Raw genomic sequence first — 19,711 nt, 5'->3', positions numbered from 1 at the left:
ATTAGCATTGCATCAAAAGCAGCCTCCTCATTCATTTCAATGAGACAGCTATTGATGCATGGGAATTGGACACCGATGGCGCTGGTGAATTATCAGCACCAGAGTATATTTTTTTATATAAAATCTCCCCGAACCCAACAAACTCTAGTTTTACTTTAAGTAGCCAGAATTGGGGATGGGCGAAGATTATACATCAGACACCCACAGACAACTCAAATATTTAGTAGACTGTTGTTTGTTATTATTACACAGTTTAGTTGAATACTCAATTTTGATTGGTCAATTAGGACATTTCAGAGTCGGAGTAACTCTCAGTAATGCATGTGCACTTACAGAACAATATTTAGTTTGAACTGCCTACAACTGACAATATATATTTAGACAATGAATAAGACCCTGTGAAATGTTTTATTTGAGGGGAATAATTAAGATCAACCGCTTTAAGAACGGTGAAAACCACAGATTAATTTCGCTACACAGCCAATCTGACAGCTCTCTATTCCTGTTTCAACATGCTGAATCAGTCCAATAGCCATTGATAAAATCCCTTAGGAGATGACCATGGCCAAAACTATGGATGGCAATTGGCCACAGACTCTGATGGCTGATTGTCGGCTTATTGTATCAAGAAACTGCGATAAAATGGACCTGATACAGGAGCCACATTTGAGATAATTGAAAAAATTGAAAAAAACTAAAAAACAGCATGAAAATTGATGCTGTGATATAAAAAAAGAAAAAAAAAAAGGGACAATTAGGAAGGCAGAGACGGATCCCGGGAGGTGGAGGGTGAGCGTGAGACAAAGCCAGGATGAGGCAGGAGGAGGATGGAGGCGAGGAGCAGACTTAACCCCTGAGCTGCTGGAGTGTCTGCCTGGCCCATAGTGCCATCCTCAGCAGTTTTCCCATCTATAATTACTGCCTGCTATCCATCATAGAGCCACCAGAGCCTCACAGCACAGGCGCTCCATAAACACACACACAAACATACACACACACAGGGGGAAAATCACAGACCTAAGCACTTCAGCTAATAGAATAAATATTAATATCCCTTTTGTTTTCTATACCCTCATTTCCCCATGCACTATTTAAATGAGGTCTGACAGTGTGAAAAAGCATCTGTTTCACACTCCGCACTCAAAAACAAGCGGGGAAAGGGGGGGGAGACAAAGAGAGGTGAAAACCCAAGAGGGGGAGGAGTGGAGTGTGTGTTTGAGTTGGCCACAGGAACAGTGTGTTTGTGTGTGTATGTGTGTGTGTGTGGGGGGGGGGGTTATGTCTAGGTGGCTCTCTGTTACCCATCAGGCCCACAATGTGTCACTCAGACACTACAGTTATGCCATTATGGACCACCACCCTCTGCAGCTGTTGCTGCCTGTTTACGTGTGTGTGTGTGTGTGTGTGTGTGTGTGTGTGTGTGTGTGTGTGTGTGTGTGTGTGTGTGTGTGTGTGTGTGTGTGTGTGATTGTGTGTGTGATTGTGTGTGTGTGCAGGGAGGATTGGTAACCAAACCACTTGTTTACCTAAGCCTCAGTTAAATTTCAGGGGAACTGTATATGTGTTGTACAATATAATTATACGTTCAAATGAAGACAGCTTAGACAAATAATTTTACTTTAAGTGTCGGCATCTACGCAGCGCTAAATACAGCTCGGAAACACTTTCTATGAAACCCATGTCTATAACGCCTATAGAACGCATAGACATGCTCATAATGTTGTATAATCTGCTTTGAGAACTGTATAATAATAGTTCTGAGAACCTATATATGTAATATATGCTTTATAACAACAATTTCAAACATCTTCATGTTTTTTTCAAAGACTTAAGTATCATTATACTCAAATTGCTGGTCACCATTTTTTGCAAGTAACGTAGTGAATTATAATTCCTCTATTTCAAATACCATATAATCTCTTGTTAATGTATTTTAATACTTTATAATAAGGCATTGAAGTGTGTTTATAAGTTACTCTAAGTGATCATAAAATGATTTAACTTTGTGTGTTGTGCACACCGCAGGAAAAGTGCTGCTAAGTATCATAAATCTCCACCTTCACCTCACCTAAGCTTTATACAGTCGATATGAATAGTTATGATTATGTGTTTATTACCAGTGTTTTTAAAAGGTAATTATATAGTTACTGTATATAAACGGAATACAATGCATTTAAGGTGTATTCATGATGCATTGTGAACATGGGCGCAACAGAAAATTGTACCTAAAATCCTAGTGAGGTCAAACCAAAAGACATTGCATGACGAGAGTGAAAGCAGTCACGTGCATAGTTTCATTAGACAAGCGTGATACAGGTGTCGACAGTCTAACTGAATGGGTCAACTCATGTCAGCTGACCAGTGTCCAAGACCCCGCTGTGACCTGGACTGAGCACTGGTCATATGGTGAACAGGTATGTTAACTTGGAATAGAGGGAGATGTGAAAGTGAAAGCCTTCTTTATGTGGTGCTTTGAACTTTATTGCTTTTCTTAGCAGAGGATCTTCTACATTTACAGTTGCGACAACAAGAGGGTACCCTGTGACATCTTTCTCATATGAATGGGCTATTAAAATAGCTCCCACAATTCCCTTCTTTGTATTTCTTCTTACCTGTGGTGCTTTTACTCAATAGAGACTGTTGGTTGGGGTTTTGAGAGATAGTGGCAGTATAGATGATTGCTAATACATAAATTAAACTACATTTCTATTGAGCAGTTTAAAAGTGGCACTATTTGCTTTGTAACAAACTTACAACCAAACAATTTATATGATTGGTTGATTGATTGATTGTATCTTTTGGTGTTTTTTTTGTTCTGGTCATGTGTGGATAAAGAAATGCTCATAAAGTACCGTATTTTCCGGACTACAAGGCGCACCTGAATATTAGCCGCACAAGCCAAAATTAGGGGAAAATCCTGTTTTGTTCATACATTAGCCGCACCGGACTAAAAGCCGCAGGTGTTTTAATGTTTAATTACCATATGTAAGAGAATATGCACAAAGGGGATTGTCAGGAAAGAGATGGCTGTTTGGGAACACATCCCTTTTATTAACATTTTGAAAAACAAGTTAACGGTACATATTTGCATAACTTTTTACGTATATGTACAAGTACCGGTAATTACAAGTATGAAACATGTACTGTGCTGTTCAAACGAGTAACAAATGTACTGTAAAACAATAACCTACAGCACACCAGAAAAATACAATCGGCCTACCTTTTGGGCTAAGGTGCAGTAACACGGCTTTAACAAGAAGAAAAGACAGTCATTCATCGCCATCTTTGTCTTCTTCCTGCGCACTAAAACCACCTAAAGTCCTCTTCTTCAGTGTCGGAAACGAACAGGCTCAGGGTGGCTTCGTCATCCACTCTCCCAGTCTCTCCTTCGTTGTCGCTTTCAAAACCAAAGAACTCCTCGTTGTCAGTGTCGGAATCGAACATCCTCTGAAGGGCCGTGGCAGTGTCCTCCTTTTCATCACGCAGCAGTCCAGCCCTTCGAAATCCGTTGGATCGTGGATGTTTTGACACTTCTCCACGCTGTCAGGATCCACTGGCAGACTTGGGCAAAACTTGCTTTTCCGTGCAATCAGTTTTGGTGAATGATTTATCGCCGCTCGTCATCCACGCCTCCCACTGAACGCGTAGTGCTACTTTGAACGCACGATTCACACTGATGTCGAGTGGCTGCAGTTGCTTTGTTGTGCCTCCAGGAATCACAGCTGGAATCGAGTTTGTGCTCTTAATGGCTGCTTTCACAGAATCTGTGATATGGGCCCTCATGCTGTCCAAAACGAGCAATGCTTTTTTTTGGCGAAAGAATCCTCCAGGTCGCTTCCCATAGCACTCTTGCAGCCACTCCTTCATTACGCTTTCCATCATCCACCCTTTCTTGTTGACTTTAACAGAGATGCCGCTCGGGATCTCTTCTCTTGGCATAGTCATCCGCTTAAAAATCACCATTGGCGGAAGTTTTAACCCGGATGCTGTGCAGCCCAGAACACAAGTGAAATTCGTTCTCTCATGGCCAGTGGTTCTCACCGTGATGATGATTCACCTTGCTTGTTAACAGTCCTAGTGAGAGGCAGGTCAAACGTCAAAGGCACTTCATCCATATTTATGATCTCGTCCGGTCCGATGGAATATTCGTTTATCTGTCTTAGTGTGAATTTGCGGAAGTTTGTTATTTTTTCCGCGTAGTCGGGAGGGAGTTGCTGACACACAGTCGTCCGCGCCCTGATGGACAGTCCTTTTCGTTTCATAAATCTGTGACACCAGGATGGTCCACCTCTGAAATTTTCTATCTTCATTTCGGTGGCGACTGTTTTGGCTTTCAGTCGGATCTGCACAGTTGAAACACCTCGCTGGTTTGCTCTCTGTGTGTTCACTCAGTCTTCAATAAAGTCTTCAAGTTTGGGCTATCTGCTGTTATTACCTCTGAAAGCTTTTTTCGTCTTTTTGGACTGAGCCAGTTCTTCACGCTGGCGTCTCCAACGTTTCACCATTGATTAGTTTATATTTCCCTTGTTGAGAGCCAAATCGACTGCCTTTAATTTAAAAGCTGCATCATATGCATTTCTTGTGTTTGCCATAATGAGGGTTTGTGAACGAAAGTTTCCTTTGCTCCTGTAATACTCGTCTTGCTCTTGCTAATTTAGTCTCTTTTTCACGCTAATTCGTACGGCACTACTTTGCCTGTCGGACGGACATGTGACCAACAAACCACTCTTTTATATTGATCACATGCCCTTCCGCCAGGCAAAGGACTGCCGTACAACAGCGGAACAAACCAAAACATAACCTCTTACGATATCACAAAAATCATGAAAAATCCATAGAAAAGCCGCACCGGACTATAAGCCGCAGGGTTCAAAGCTTGTGCAAAAAGTAGCTGCTTATAGTCCGGAAATTACGGTAATGTCACATTGAGCCTGCCTCAGATCGAATGTTTTGGTGTGTTTGTGTTTTACCTTCTCTCCTTCAGGACAGTAGCCTTTGACAAAGTCCTCGCACACTTCGGCTTTGCGGGACACGTAGACATGGCTGTAGGGACAGTCACTGTTGTTACAGATTCCCTTCAGGAAGTAGGAACACACTGGCATCTAGAGATTCAAACACAAATACATAAGCAATCTTAGACTCGAAAACAGTTACAAGTACTTTACATGGATAGTGTTTGTTGTGGCTGGAGGCAGCCCAATGAAGCGGCCGCGAGGGGCTGAATAAGGGAAGATAAACACATTGACACGCTCAAACAATTGCTCCACTCCTTCCGTTACTTTATACTATTTATTTAAGGAAACGAGCAAAAATACATCCATATACCCAAGTGCTTTAATCACTGATTGTTTAGGATACTGCATTGGAAAAAATGTTGCAGAATTTCTATATGAATTGTGGTCAATAGAGAGTTTCGCCTCCCAACTCAACCCCTCTCTTTCCATACAAAACACTGAGCAGGTTAAACAACCGCTCACTCTGCACGGCCACCACCGATAATGTGCAGAAAATACCACACAATAAATAGAAATACATTAACCCAAAACCTGGCTCATACAGTGTTAATCATAAATTACAACATTTGACTGTATGAATCTTTAAATCATAACATAGACCAACACAGAGAAGACCATGGGTGAATAAAAGTAGATGTCAATGTCAAAATAAAATGACTGATCTGACTTGTTATGGCGGGGCTGAAGCATCTTTCAGATTATTGGCAAAATGATGAAAACTGAGATTGAATTAAATTTGGGCATCAATCTGGATCATACGTCGAGCGCTATGATCTTCGGTATTTTTCCTTAAAAACTATCAGACATTGAGATTAACAGACTACAAAAGAATGTTTCCTGGATTAAAAAAAATGTGCAATGCCTTGTTTTGTTTTATGCTGCTGCAACGCCAAAATGTCCGAGTTTGGGATTAATAAAGAACCTCTAATTTTATCTTAAAAAAGCAGACACCCAAAAGTTGGTCAGTAAATGAAAAGGTGAAGATAAAATGAGAATTACTTTATTAATCCCAAACTGGGACATTTGTGTGTTGCAGCAGCATAATACAATACAAGGCATAGAAAATGATTAGAAATGAAAAGAAAAGAACAATGCTGAAGTGACATCTCAAAGAAGAGATAGAAATAAAAATAAACTGGCATTAGAGAAAAGATATATATACAGTTGACTATGAAGATAAATAATCTATAAACTGACAGAACAGTAAACACTATTGAAAAACGAATCCTCAATTTTCAATTTGATTTTTATCCTCCATGATTGTCTCCCGGCTACATTGTCCAAAGTAGCCGATGTAAATAAAACCAACACCGAGAGCCGTGGTAAAAATGACATGAGATTGTACGAGTTTGTTAACAGACATGCTGTTCTAAAAACCCCGTCATGTACAGTTCAGACATGTCCCGTGTGCCAAGCAATCTGTCACGCTGAGAAGTTAAATGACCTTAATTGCAGTTGACAGCAGCAGAGTCAAGAGTGAATGTGTATCTTGACAGCATGTGCGCAGTGTGTGTGTGTGCAGAGAGATATACTTGTTGGTGTGCAAGGGTGAGCCTAGTGGATGCCGGTCTAAATATACCTCTGAGGGGGATTCGGTGAAGAGGGAAGGAGGGGTGGGGAGTTGGGAGGGTGGGGGGCTATTGAGGGAGGCGGAGTGTGAGAGGGACTCCACCTTGTTGGGATGGGATCAGTTCGACTTAATTAACTGCTACAGAAATATTTATCCAGGCTGCATCTCGTCCAGCTCTCATGATGTGTTTATGTGCTCTCAATGGTGAGTACAGACTGGGCCCGTGGTCCCAGAGAGTTGAGGGGTGGGTTGCGGGTAATGCCAGGGGAGTAGGCTCAAGAGGGTCTGGTTTCGTGGTATTTGTTGTAGTGTGGGGAACAGGAAGGATGGAGGGGTGCAGGATTCAAGATTTGGGCTCACCTATCCACACTAGTGCCCAGATCGGGTTCGGAGGGCTGCCGGTGCATAACCTCGCGCCCCCCCCCCCCCCTTTGAATTCACTTCACTTCTCCCCAGGAACCCCATACAGTCCAGTTTAAGGGGTCCACATGTAATAAGAGCGGGAGTATCCTGTGGAGGGATGGGCCAAAGGTTTAAGGGTGAGGGGTAGGGGGGTCGGGCTGAAGGAGAGGTGGCATTACAAACAGACAGCTGGGCTCTCAGCACTTACAGGCTGCAGTGTGTGACAACCAACACAGGTGCAGGGCATTGTGTGTGTGTGTGTGTGTGTGTGTGTGTGTGTGTGTTTGCGGGGTGAGGCACCTGTTGTAGGGTTGTTTGTCTTTAGGGGGTAAAAAAGTTAAAGACAGCTTTCCCTTTTTGAGTAGCTAGACTTTCATCTACCCTAGTGTGACCAGTTGTCCCAAATTGTCCTGAACAGTCCCCCTTATTTATTTATTTTTATTTATATATATATATATATATATACACACAAACACACACACACTGTATATACACATACATATATATTGATATAAATATATATATATGTATAGATTTAAATAGATATAACTATAAATAAATATAGATATAAATACATATACATATTTTTTTAAATACAGAAACCACTTCAGCTACATTACCAATACAACGATTGATGAGGGTTGGAAGTGTGAACAAAAAGATAAACAGATGAAGTATGATAATTCAAAATCCAAATTGTATTAATAATTCAAGGGTTCCAAGTAACAAATATTATCATTATGGAAATGTAATAAATAATCGTATAGTAGCTTGTCAAACATGTCAATCATTATTTCCAGAGCCCAATTAGAAATTTCCAAAATTAAGAAATCTTGCACAAGACAAGATCTTTTATCTATTGAATAAATGTCATCATATTTATATGCAGCCATGTCACCTCAGACTGACTGAGTTGCTGTTGCTACCAAGGAGGATAAGGTGTGTAACCACAGGTCTGCGCTGAAGATAATGTTCCATGTTGATTTATGTGCAAACCAGAGCGAGACACCTGTGGTAACTTACACTTTTGCTTATTTGATTTTCTCTTCAGCAGTGTTCACTCGTAGTTATATTTATAAAAAAGGACGCGAAGACGCTCAAAAAGCAATCACGCATCCTGCTGGGGTGTAGATCCCAAAAAGTGACAAGCTCTAACCTTTAGGCTTTTCTCATACCCATAACACCTCCCCTGAACGCCCCCCCCCCCCCCCCCCCATCGGGTTAAGTCTTCCTCGTTCCTTCCCATGTCATGGAAAATGGACATGTTCCAAGAGCACAAATATGATCCTCAATGACTGTACCCAATGCTGTCATCTTATACCAACACATGTACCCAACCATGGCCTTTGCAATGCAAACCAATAAAACAGTTATCAAACGGTTAGATCATCTGTTGTAGCATGTTACCTTTTCCTTTGCCACCTTATGGGAGAATGGGCAGGAGCCGTCTGCCAGTTTGCACGTACCCCGGAGAAACCTGTACATAAACAACGGAAACAGGTGTGAAAATGCAGAGGCTAATATAAATGCAAAGTAAGAAGAGCTGCTGTTTCTGGAAGGGATTTAGCATGTTATTATTAGCTAAGATATTCTTAATTGACCTCAATGTGGAAACACAGCATCTCAGGGAAAATGTAACAGTAGATATACGTTATAGCCATCAGAACACACTTTTGCCTCAGTTTGATATTATGAATGGATTTAAAAGCAACAAGCCCACCATCGCTTAGTTGAAGATGTAAAATACTTAAATACAATATTGATTTAACTACATCCCGTTAAGTAGATTTTGAATCCACGTTACATGGTTATCTTCTGCATTGTTGATTCATCAAGGCCGATCATTTTCCAGGGATTATGTTTTATGCTTTTATTAGAAAGACAGTTGAGGAGGTGACAGGACGTTAATAGGGAGATAGATGGGGAAGGACTGGCAAAGATTCCCAGCCAACCAGGGGACATTGCAGTTGGATGAGGATGTGGTGCATTCATAACAGGCAAAAAGTGAGTTAAACTTCCCAATCCGCACTTAATAATTGCTGCTATGCTTCTTGCAAATAAAAGACATACATGTGTCTTTTTGCACTTTTTTAATTAACGTTCAACTAGTCTGGTAATTAAAAAAAAACAAAGACTTTGATTGTGTTAATTCAGCTGTCTATAATGATTTGCTGCCGTGAAACATAACTTTGCTCGATATTGTAGCTAGCAAGCAACGTTAGATAGTTAGCCAGCTATTAAACAGTGGCAATTGTCACTTCCTGTGAGGGTACAGCAGTGTGCTATTTGAGACAACATTACCTGTTCGAAATTCACACACTGTGCTAGTGTTCACAGGGTACTACATGCAGGGTATTAAGTGAATTTTCTGAAAAAAGAAAAACCTTTTACTTCCTTAAACCTTTAAGCCCGAAAATAACAACTCTTACTTTGCAACTGTATTGGGTTGACAGATGGCCAAAACCCTGAGCCTTATGCATAACAAATTGTCAGGATCTTGTGTATCAACTGTTCTTTACCTGGTGCAGACGGCAACCTTGTCCGGGTCGTGGATGTAGGGACAGCTGTTGCCACGGTTACACTTGCCGAATCGGTTGTAGTACATGCAGTACTGCTTCTGCTGCTTCTTCTGACGAGCATTTCTGATTATGGCAATGCTGCGCTGGACAGCACGGCTTTTTTCAGAAAAAACAGACTGACCATTAGGACCCACAAATCAATAACAAAACAGCTTGTGGTGACTGAAGAAGACAATAGTGTGCCAGGAACAAAGTTTCAACTTCCAACCATGTGAGGAGCTTCGGGTTAAGTTATCCACCGTATGCTAATTTTAATTTTATGAGATTAATTCTGGCTTTACAGCACTCAGTGACAGTGATGAAATGCAGTTAATGTTAGAAGAGGATCAAATATAAAAGTCTTGGCTGGATTTGATTTCAATATAGTGCTGTTGTATAAAGGGAGCCAGAAGGATAGCCCACATACGACTGTTAAGGAAAACCTTTGATTTGTATGTGGAAATGTTCTTGTGTTCTAATGCTTCTGCTGAGAACAGATGAAACACGTTGGCAGTGTTTTAACCTTACCTGGCTAAATGACGAGAACTGTAGGGTTTGTTGAAAGTAGGACTTGTGAATGGGACCGGGGCAGTGCTGGAGGACCGTCCTACATGTGGAGAGAGGGACATTGAGCAACTCAAATTAAAAAGGTATCAGGTTTTAGTTTAACTTCCACAGGAAGTCAACAGCAGTGGTGAAGAACCATGCCATTTCATGTTATTGTCCAGATTCAATAATGTCCAAACACCCCCAAACAATGAGTGCCACATTTTTGGTAGAAACCAACGTAAAATCCGCCAAAATGTGGTTTCTTCCGTAAAACATACCAATATAATGTTTTTCTTCCTTAATATATATTTTCCCCTTTGTTAAAATATGTGACCAATACAAATGATTAGTTATCACATATTTTAGGAGAAATTATTTCTGTCATATACACATGGATTGATTTAAGAACTCTTGATTTTCTTTGCAATAATTTGGTGTATGGAGAAATTGAACATAGATTATCAATAAATGTTGAATATGTTTATTGTCACCTGTTGCTGGGCAAAGTTACTAAAGTGTTGACAGTATGTTTTGCTTATTTAAATTATTACATTGTTATATTAATACCACCATATACATATCTTTCAAATATTTGAATGCTCCTTGTGCTGATGAGCATGGAAGACTTTTGTTTTGTTGACATTTTAACTATGTTGCCATTGCCCAATTCGCCCAAATACCTACAATGCATTAACACTTCCTAACTGACATTGACATGGGTAGATATTTGAAAGTGCATTTTAGAAAATGTATTTATCTTGCATGCCATGATCTTCTTATCCTAATTGAAAGATTTTAAAAACACTATTACGGTATGACTGAATTGAAGCTGTCTGAGTGTGTTTTTGCAGTCAGATGCAATAACAGATATGTGCCTGGTTATTTATACTGTGGTGGTTTGACACATTGGTGCCAAAGCCAAACGTGACATCCAGCTCGGACTGAGAACATCATAAACTCTGTGTACCCAATGCACTCAACAACACCGGTGGAAAAGGCTTTTATGTACATGTACGAAAAAGTGCAGGACCATGAACAGAACACTCCTTTTGAATCTTAATAACTCTCATTAAGTGTGCACCCTGTTGCAGAATTACAGGCGGGTGGCTCCAGAATAAAAAACACAAGTGGAGGTCGCATGGGGTAGGATGTGAAACAAGAAGTGCTGCTGGGAAGGCTCCTGACGTGTGTTTCTGGAGGATGCAGGAGCATGTGTGTTGGGATGCCAGTCACGAGTGGAGCTCTTCAATTTGGCCTGCAGGTGTAGTTGCTACAGAATGTGTACTGTATAGAAGAGAAGTGCAAAGGGAGGTGGAGGCAGATCTGGGCTTTAATCTGCACCGTCCAGTTCTCCAGGCCCTCCCCCTCTCTGCTCTGACAGATGACAACTTTATTATTTCAGATGGCAAATCCAGCCAGCTCCCGTAAGTCTATTAGAGAGCATGTGGGCAGAGCTGCAGCCACAAACATGAATAAACACTCCTTTATCACCTCGGGGTGCACACACACGAACACACACACACACTTGCTCTACTTAAACCCATGTCCAGAATAGGGCTGGGTATCAAACCTCGGTACATTTTTGGTAACGACTGAAATGCGTCTGTAGAACTCTTTACCGCCGGTATTAATTACAGAACGAGTTCATACGTGTGTTGGCTTTATTTAGATTTAGATTTATGCCAAAGTGATGGTTCATTTTGTCAAGGCAATGTTCTTGTCTAGCTGCTTGTGCGTAGAGGATATTCAAGTTGTTTTGTTAAATTAAAGAACAAATATCAGTGTTAGGGGTGAGGAATTAAGTAATTTTTCAGTTTCAAACAAAAATAAAAAAAAGTGTTGGTATCGTACCGGGTAGTATACGGTTTTAGCAAAACAATCAAAATCAGATGAACAAACTTGAAATTGATGCGTCTGAAACGCCTAATAAGCTCAAACCCCTTTGATCTGGTGTGCCTATTAAGACCAATTTTACAAAAGTCCCTACATTTCAGTCCACTGCGAGGTAAAAAATCATAAACTGAGAATAACTTTCCAAACATTGACTTACAGTAAAAAAAAAATGTAATTCAGAAATCACAGGTTCAGTGTAAGCCTGCTGCCTGCCACTCAACCCCGTATGTATTCAGAGCTCCATAGAAACAAAGCTGTCTCTGCCGTCTGACAGTCAATTCAACAAGATTATCATATCTTTGGAGTAATTATACAGTTTTGGATGAACAGAAATATTGTTTTCGGGCATCACTTTAAAATGTTACGTGGAAAATCGGGATTTTGGTATGAGGGCGCATGCTGAAAGTAAAAGTGCGCAGCGCCCCTGTTACCCGGTTTAGACAAATCCCTGGATTAAATGTGTTTTTTTCAATGAGTATCTTAATGTATATGTGAGCTATAAATGCTCAGAGTCAAATTATGGGACTGCATGAAATCTGTCATCACTTCTGTCAATGACCATTACAGTGACAGTCATAGTACCTGTTCGGTTGATGGACATGTTGGATCCCACGGTGCGGGACAGCTTGCTGGCTGACACCCGGTACAGGGAACCACGAATCCAGCACATGCTGCTTCCTCTCCAGTGGTGGTTGGGTGACGGTTGTCTGTCGTGGGGGGCTCGCATTCTATTCTGTAGGAAACTCCTGAGAGGACAAGGGACAGGAGGAAGAAAAACAGACAAAAACATGAAATTAGAGATAAGAAAACATTTGGAAATTACCCTGAAAGTTATGTATTCATTAAAAGGATTATTCAGCTTATTGCAATGGTTAATATAATTATCTGCTATGATCAGTTTGAAAACTGTCATTCTCTGAGGTGGGATGATACCATTCACTTCCTCAGTACCCCTCTTTTGCTTGTCTTCTCTTAGCTCTTCCCCTATATCTCCCCTCCTCACTTTATGTTTCCCATCCTCCAGTCTCCCCTCCCTCCCTCCCTCCCTCCCTTTTTCTCTCTTCCTCCCATGTCACAGCACTCTGTTAAATTGCTCCTCTAATGGAAAGGACGGCAGTGTGGAAATGGAGAGAATTGAAAAGAGGAGAGGAGGAAATCAATGAGATAATAGGCAGGGCAGGGGGCCAGGGCAGCGAGGTTGGCCCCTACACTGGAGCGAAGAGACCACACACGCACACACATGGTATCACAACACACTCCTGCTACAGTATGTACAGTACACACAATCCCAGGCCTCCACACTCACATGCTCCCCCATTCAGAAGTCACTCAGTAGATTTCCGTATGTGCGAGCCGGCAGTGTGTGCGGGGCTTCTGGGTGGTGTGGTGGTGGGGCAGTGCAGGGGTTATGGCGATAAATTGCGCTGTCCTGTCACTTCTATTTGGGGCGGATTGGGGCTGGTGTGCAGGGTGCCGCTGGAGGTAATTTGCTGCCGTATTTCAGATGGGCTGGAAATGGGTTTAGAGCGAGAGTTCATGCCTCCCATTACAGAGAAAAGAGAGGGTTACCCCGAATGCACGCCGCGCACAAAACAACTGACACGGAAGCTTAACGCGCTGCAGCCGGCGGAGAGCTGCTGCACTGCTGCAAATAAGAAAAAAACAAGCCAATATCAACTATAAGATGCGTTCACGTAACACGGTCCACCTGACCGAGCGCCATAACTCAGCGACACAGACACTCAGTTTCACTGATGCAAGATCAGTGGCTGCCCTACACAGGGCAACGGCAGCCAGGGGAGCTGTAATGGAGGCTAATGTTGGAGCGCTGACTGCCACCAAGGGAGGCTTAAACAAGGACCGGGTGGCCTCGAGAGCCACAATGGAGGTTAATGGGGATATGACATGAACGGTTAACACAGATGTCGCTTAACCCTGACACAGGTCTGCAGTGATGTTAGGGGGGTGTCTGTTAGGATTCTTTCTCACAGTTTGAGTCCAAACATCCGCTCGATTGTTTGATGAAATGCTCACACAATAAATGTCAACTAAATTCCCAAACAAATTCCTGATCAAAATGCAGTTTATTTATCATTTTTGAGAGGAAAATGAACAACACAGTCTTTACAATTTTTCAATCAGCATCAGATAGGGTGAGGGTGACGTTTTGCCCGATTCGGGGCTGAACACCACACCACGATGGTTCACATTGTGTGCATAGTGCAATGATAATAATTTATGTTGTTTCTCTATATATTGAGCATCAGAAGAAAAAAGGAGGATATATTTCCTATAAGGAATATTTGCAGAGTGCAGACATTTGCTAAGGACAAAGGTGCATTTACATGGTCCATGAACGGTTTCATTTCCCATGTTGTCAAATCAATTTTCAGTTTGCTCAAACAACAAGGCGGGTAGTTTTTTAAAATCCTGCTGACAGAAACAAGAGAACATAACCTATTTTCATAAGGCAGTGAGCACAGTTTGGAAACATTGATGAACATTTTCTTTATTTGTCTGCAGCTAATTTGTGCACAAATTAAGTCCTCAGAACTTTGCGAGACTGTGAATTCAACCATGTGAATGAGTTTCACCCTCAGGCAGAACACCATTAGTGCGAACAGCTTCTGTAGGAGCACATTACCTTTACATCCTTTATACATAAGTTAATCTGTAAATTAGAAAGCGAGAGTGAGGAAGAAAAGAAGCAGACCGCGGAATACCGTTTAAAATAGAGCAGGTGTTCTTTTCTTCATCTCCTGGCTCCTTGGCCTGTTCCCGGTGATGCCCTTGACCCCCTGAGGAATATCTGTTATCAGAGACCCACCAGGCCCATCTGATGCACAAGTCCTCCAAAGCCGACAACCAAGGGCCACTTCACTAGTGAACAGTACTGTTTATTTTTCTGCCACAAGGCTTGAGTAACACATCTATACAGTCATCTTACAACCTGCTGAACTATTTAGAGCTGCACTTATCAGTATTTACAAAAGATACAATCACAAAATGTTAAATGTTTACTTACTGTGATGAGCCCATATGAAACTAGCTACTGTTGTTAGCCTTGTTTAGCTCTTTGTTTTACTTTTAAGGTGAATTCACAATAAGGTTCAGTGTGCTGCCAAAAAAAGGTGTTTGGCTTTTTCTTAATAAATTACTGGCCTGATTTTCATCAAATTTGGTGGTTAGGTGTTGTATTAGCCAAGAAAAAATCGATTCAATGTTGGAGTGGATGCCAATCAAAGGATGGATACTCAATGTATTTTGTCACTTTCGATAACATTGCAAGATTGGGCATCCGGGCTTTGCGAAATCAAGTTAATTATCAATTGATCTAAAAGACTTTTGCTTCCTTTGTAGTCATTGGTTCTAAGAGATAGCAATGAAAATATAGCCAAAGCACAAGTCTTTGACCCTAACATTATGATGATACAGAACAGAGTAAAGAGTTGATTGTAAAATGTGATGTTCCACAGAAAGCCATTTTAGCTTGGCGAATGACAATACATTTAATTTCTTGCCATTCAATTTGCTTTCAAAAACAAATACGGGTTCTCTAAGTACAGCGTCTGTACTTCACATTCACTTAGTTGTGTTATGAGACAAAGACAATGACTTGAGGTCACGGTACTAAAGAACAATGACTCTCCAAAAAGAAAAAAAAGGTGAAAATTGTTGAGAAAAGGAAGAAATGAAGGAGGGTGCAAGGGCATGCAGAAATTCCCCTGTGACTAGTCTGCATGCGTATACTAAAGGTGGTTGTGTGTGTGTTTGCGCACTGCTCTGACCATGCGATGCACGGATAAAGGAGAGCGCAATTCAGCACTACGGCCGCTGTTGATGAATGATCCGACTTTTGTTTTAGTGACAGGGAAGAATTTGGAGGGTCGCGCGACTGCTCCGAATAATGCTGCCCTTGTCTATTTGTCTGCAACCCAAGCATTAGTAAGCTCATATTGGGGAAACAGTTACCCTTGAAACAGAGCACAGCAAAAACAGTCGTCTTGCTAATTCCAAACGGTAAGGACTGCTGCTCTTCTTCGGGCACTTAAAGGAAACCAAAGCGGTGTCGTTACGCAATCACGATCCTATCAAATCCAACTTAAAGAGCGGACGTAATGAGCAAAATCCTCTCTTATAGTGGGTAACATTAAAAAGCAGGCTAAAGAGTGTTGGTGTGGATTACAGCGTGAACAGCAGCAGTGGAGGATCACAACACACGGCTGTGGGTGACGGACAGATGACTAATGTGATAAGTAATGAGTAAATGAATGAATTGGGGTATAAAAGGGGATGAATGGGGGAGTGAATGCGGGGAAAAGGAGGAGAGAAGTAAGAAGAGGGAGCGCTGCTTCACTTTATTGCCCAGTCTCTTACATCCTGTACTGATCGATACCGAAGCACTAAAGGAGATGAGCGCCTGGACCGTGTGTGTATGTGTGTGTGAAGATATACGGTCAAAAGTTGTCTACTTATTTGGGGGTCCTGCCATGTTAGGGGCTTTAATAAGACACCAGAAGAAGCCAAGAAATGTGGATGAAGAAATGTATGAATTGATTTGTTACATGTGGGATGTGACAAAAAAAAAAATCACGAACAACAAAGACAGAAAACCAAAAAAAACAACAAAGCAAACGCATAGAAAATAAAAGAAGGGAGAAAAATAGGGAGGGTGGGAGAGGGATAAAAGGGGGGAGGGTTGTGCTGTAATTTATCCTTCAGTGTGCATGCTTTACGGCTTTCTTAATTCAACTCCTGCTACTATTAATGGAGTTAATGTTGAGATTATATCTATTTTCTGGTGGCGCGGGGTGAAATACTGCAGACGCTTCCCTCGCCCCTTTAAACGACCGTCCGGCACTAAATCACCGGCTGCGCTTGTTATGGATGGAAACAGGTAAGAGCACGGCATGCTGGGTAGGGAAACCTCTCTTCCTTTGGGATGGAAAATGATGAAGAGTGGTGTTAGTGGACGTATTTTTAATCTCGTCGTTCGATTGCTTTGATCAATATTCTGTTTAAATTCATGCTTTTTAATGTTGTTTAAGGACTGCTTCGTTATTTGGAAAGTGCTGTACAAATAAACTTATCAAATAGAAGCGCAGTGATGTCACTATGTCGCAGAAGTAAACAAAGAGTCCAGTGGAGGCGTTTCAGGCGGGAGGGAGTGTGTGAGAGAAACATACAACACAATACAGAAAAGGGAACATCTAAAAAAGCATAACAGGGTCCCCTTAACGAAGAAACTAAAGCATTAAAAAGGTCCCCAGTGCTTTCTCAGTTGGCGTTGATAATCCTTAAAGAACCGCTTATTTTCTACCAGAATTTGGGAACCCTTGGACCACCATGCAAGGCTGTTTTTTTTCTCCCTAAAGCGTGGCCCTGGGTGTGGATTTCAGCTATGAGCAGGCACAGAGATAAGAGCAGAGAACGTATGAGGACAGGGATCAGTGGGTCTGATAGGCCAAAGATGAAGAGCAGCACTCAGTAGTTAAGAGCAGAGAATATGAGCTCATGCTCCACTCAGTAGCTCCAAACTGATAAAAGTGGAGGGTCTTTGGAGTTAAACAGATAGATAAGCATGAGAAAGGAGTGCATGGGTGGGGGTGAGGTGGGTAATCAACCATCCCTGGGGACCCGACCTGTCCCCCTCCTCTCCCTATCTCTTTCCTCACTTCTACACACTTGGTGATATTTCACAAGATGTCACGGGGCTCAAATTGAAAATCCCTTGATGAATCAATATTTACTGCAGCAGCTAAATGAATAGTAATAAGTCACCAGAGGCTGAGTCCGGCCACAGTCCGGGCCCCCTCTGTCTCACCAAATCTGGATATCACAAATGAAGCAACACACACAAAACAAGCACAAAACTCCTTCACTCATAACCAGGCTTCCACAAAATTGTAATCAAGACTCATTGGTGGTTTAATCCACGATTGAGAAACAAGCACAAAACTCCTTCACTCATAACCAGGCTTCCACGACAGAAACAACCAACAGCAGAGTTACTTCACCCCGATTCCAAATAAAACACAGCAAATACATATAATCAGGTGTTGTAGCTTTAGGAGTCGTCTCCTGGCGGCCAGGGGCACAAAACCAAAATGAGGTGTTTCTAATGTCTAAAATGTACTATCAAAACACACTCACGATTTTCCTACGACTACCCTCCCTCAACAACCAGATTCATGTCTCTGTAAACTGAATTTACATTACAAGAACTCAATTTGTTTTGCGTAAATTCCCACACCAGATCAAATAAAGTTTGAGAGCAGTTGCATTCAATTTCTTTACATTACTATCAGTTTCAATTTTTATCAGAACTCAGTATGTGTGTGTGTTTGAGAGTGTCACAGTGTAGTCATACCACATACAGTTTCCAGGAAGAGCATCCTGTTGTTTTTATTAAAGGATGCTGATTATTACCCTACAGATTAACAGATAATCTAAAACCAACCGGGACAATCTGTCCTTAACTATCACAAACTACAAACAGCATGCAACCACTGGAGGAGAAAAACAAAGCTCAAAGCCGCATCTTATCATAGCGATAAAGCCATGACTAAAGCCTTTACTTAATGGTTTCCATCCAATAATAACCCCCTCAATAACATTATTTAAAGAGGCTCTATTATTGTTGTTGTGCGTTTCCCTTCCCTGTAGTGTGTTATAGAGGTTTTTGTGCATATTAATGTTCTGCAAAGGTTCAAATCAAAAGTTCCCTCAAGAGAGAGTGACATCACTACTTCACACTCACGCTTCTATTCGCTAGCACTCCAACGAATTGTACTTGATAGGCTAAGGGTCGGGCCATCTCTATTCGGTTGCGTTCAGAGCAGACTGGGCTCTGGTTTCAGACAGAGGGTGAAAAAAGATGCTGCAGCACAGGCAGTACGAGAAAAATAAAGACTTTTTCGAACATTAAATCATGTCAACATGTCTCAGTAGAGATACAGAATACAATTAAAACCTGAAAGTGGAATCCGTACTCTCGGAAAGGACGACCACCACAACAGGTCATATATTACACAGCAAGGGAGTTTATGCACAAGTAAATATAAGATTTCAGATTCCTTAATATACAGTTAAGTTGTGTAATACTTTTTTGTGCACACAATTTGTTTTACACGTTTTCTTGTTCCAGTCTCAAATGTGTGATTTTAAGATGTTGTTTGTATATTTAATATTAAAATATGTTAATTTAGATTTTTGATTTAGAAACAACAAGCAATTCGAAAACCCCACGTTGGGCTTTTAAAGGACATCTCATTATCTTAAGACATTTTATGGACTGCATTTGTGGAAAAAAGAATAATACAGGCTACTATATAATCAGAATGAAGTGTGTCATTACTTGCATGCCCATTTCACATATTTTATTCACTGTGCAACAACCAACCAACTCATTGGTGGATTAAACCTCGTGAGAGAATGCTAGAATAATTGAGGAGCTGGAGGAGATGGAAGTTAAATGAATGGAGGGGGGTTGGGAGAAAGAGCAGATAGGAGTTGTAATGACATAAGAAACAGATCCACCCACCCGCCCGCCCTCTGCATCCTTCCTGTGTAAGGCGCTTCTGGTGTAAATTAATGTGAGGAGCACGGTGGTGTAAATGGTTTATTCTCTGGGTTATCTACTGTGTAAAAATGAGCACCATAAATTCCCGACCCCTTCCACTCATGCCGCATGTGACAGTGACATTAAAGACAGGGCGCTGCTC

At 41.4% G+C, this 19,711-nt stretch overlaps 1 protein-coding gene across 1 annotated transcript in view; it reads right to left on the bottom strand.

The window, feature by feature from the left end:
- The window catches only part of zc3h3 (zinc finger CCCH-type containing 3), a 62,967-nt gene that overhangs the window by 11,921 nt on the left and 31,335 nt on the right, over positions 1–19,711 (bottom strand). The window contains exons 5-9 of the mRNA XM_063890893.1: positions 12,570–12,733; positions 10,074–10,152; positions 9,507–9,662; positions 8,395–8,464; positions 4,971–5,102 (exon numbers count right to left, since the gene is read on the bottom strand). Of these exons, the coding sequence (XP_063746963.1) occupies positions 4,971–5,102; positions 8,395–8,464; positions 9,507–9,662; positions 10,074–10,152; positions 12,570–12,733 (601 nt within the window). The remainder of the gene's footprint in view (positions 1–4,970; positions 5,103–8,394; positions 8,465–9,506; positions 9,663–10,073; positions 10,153–12,569; positions 12,734–19,711) is intronic.

The sequence above is a fragment of the Eleginops maclovinus genome, chromosome 9 (genome assembly GCF_036324505.1).
Source record: "Eleginops maclovinus isolate JMC-PN-2008 ecotype Puerto Natales chromosome 9, JC_Emac_rtc_rv5, whole genome shotgun sequence".
NCBI lineage: Eukaryota > Metazoa > Chordata > Actinopteri > Perciformes > Eleginopidae > Eleginops > Eleginops maclovinus.
Note: the sequence above shows the minus strand (reverse complement) of the source record. Positions and strands in the feature narration are given on the sequence as shown.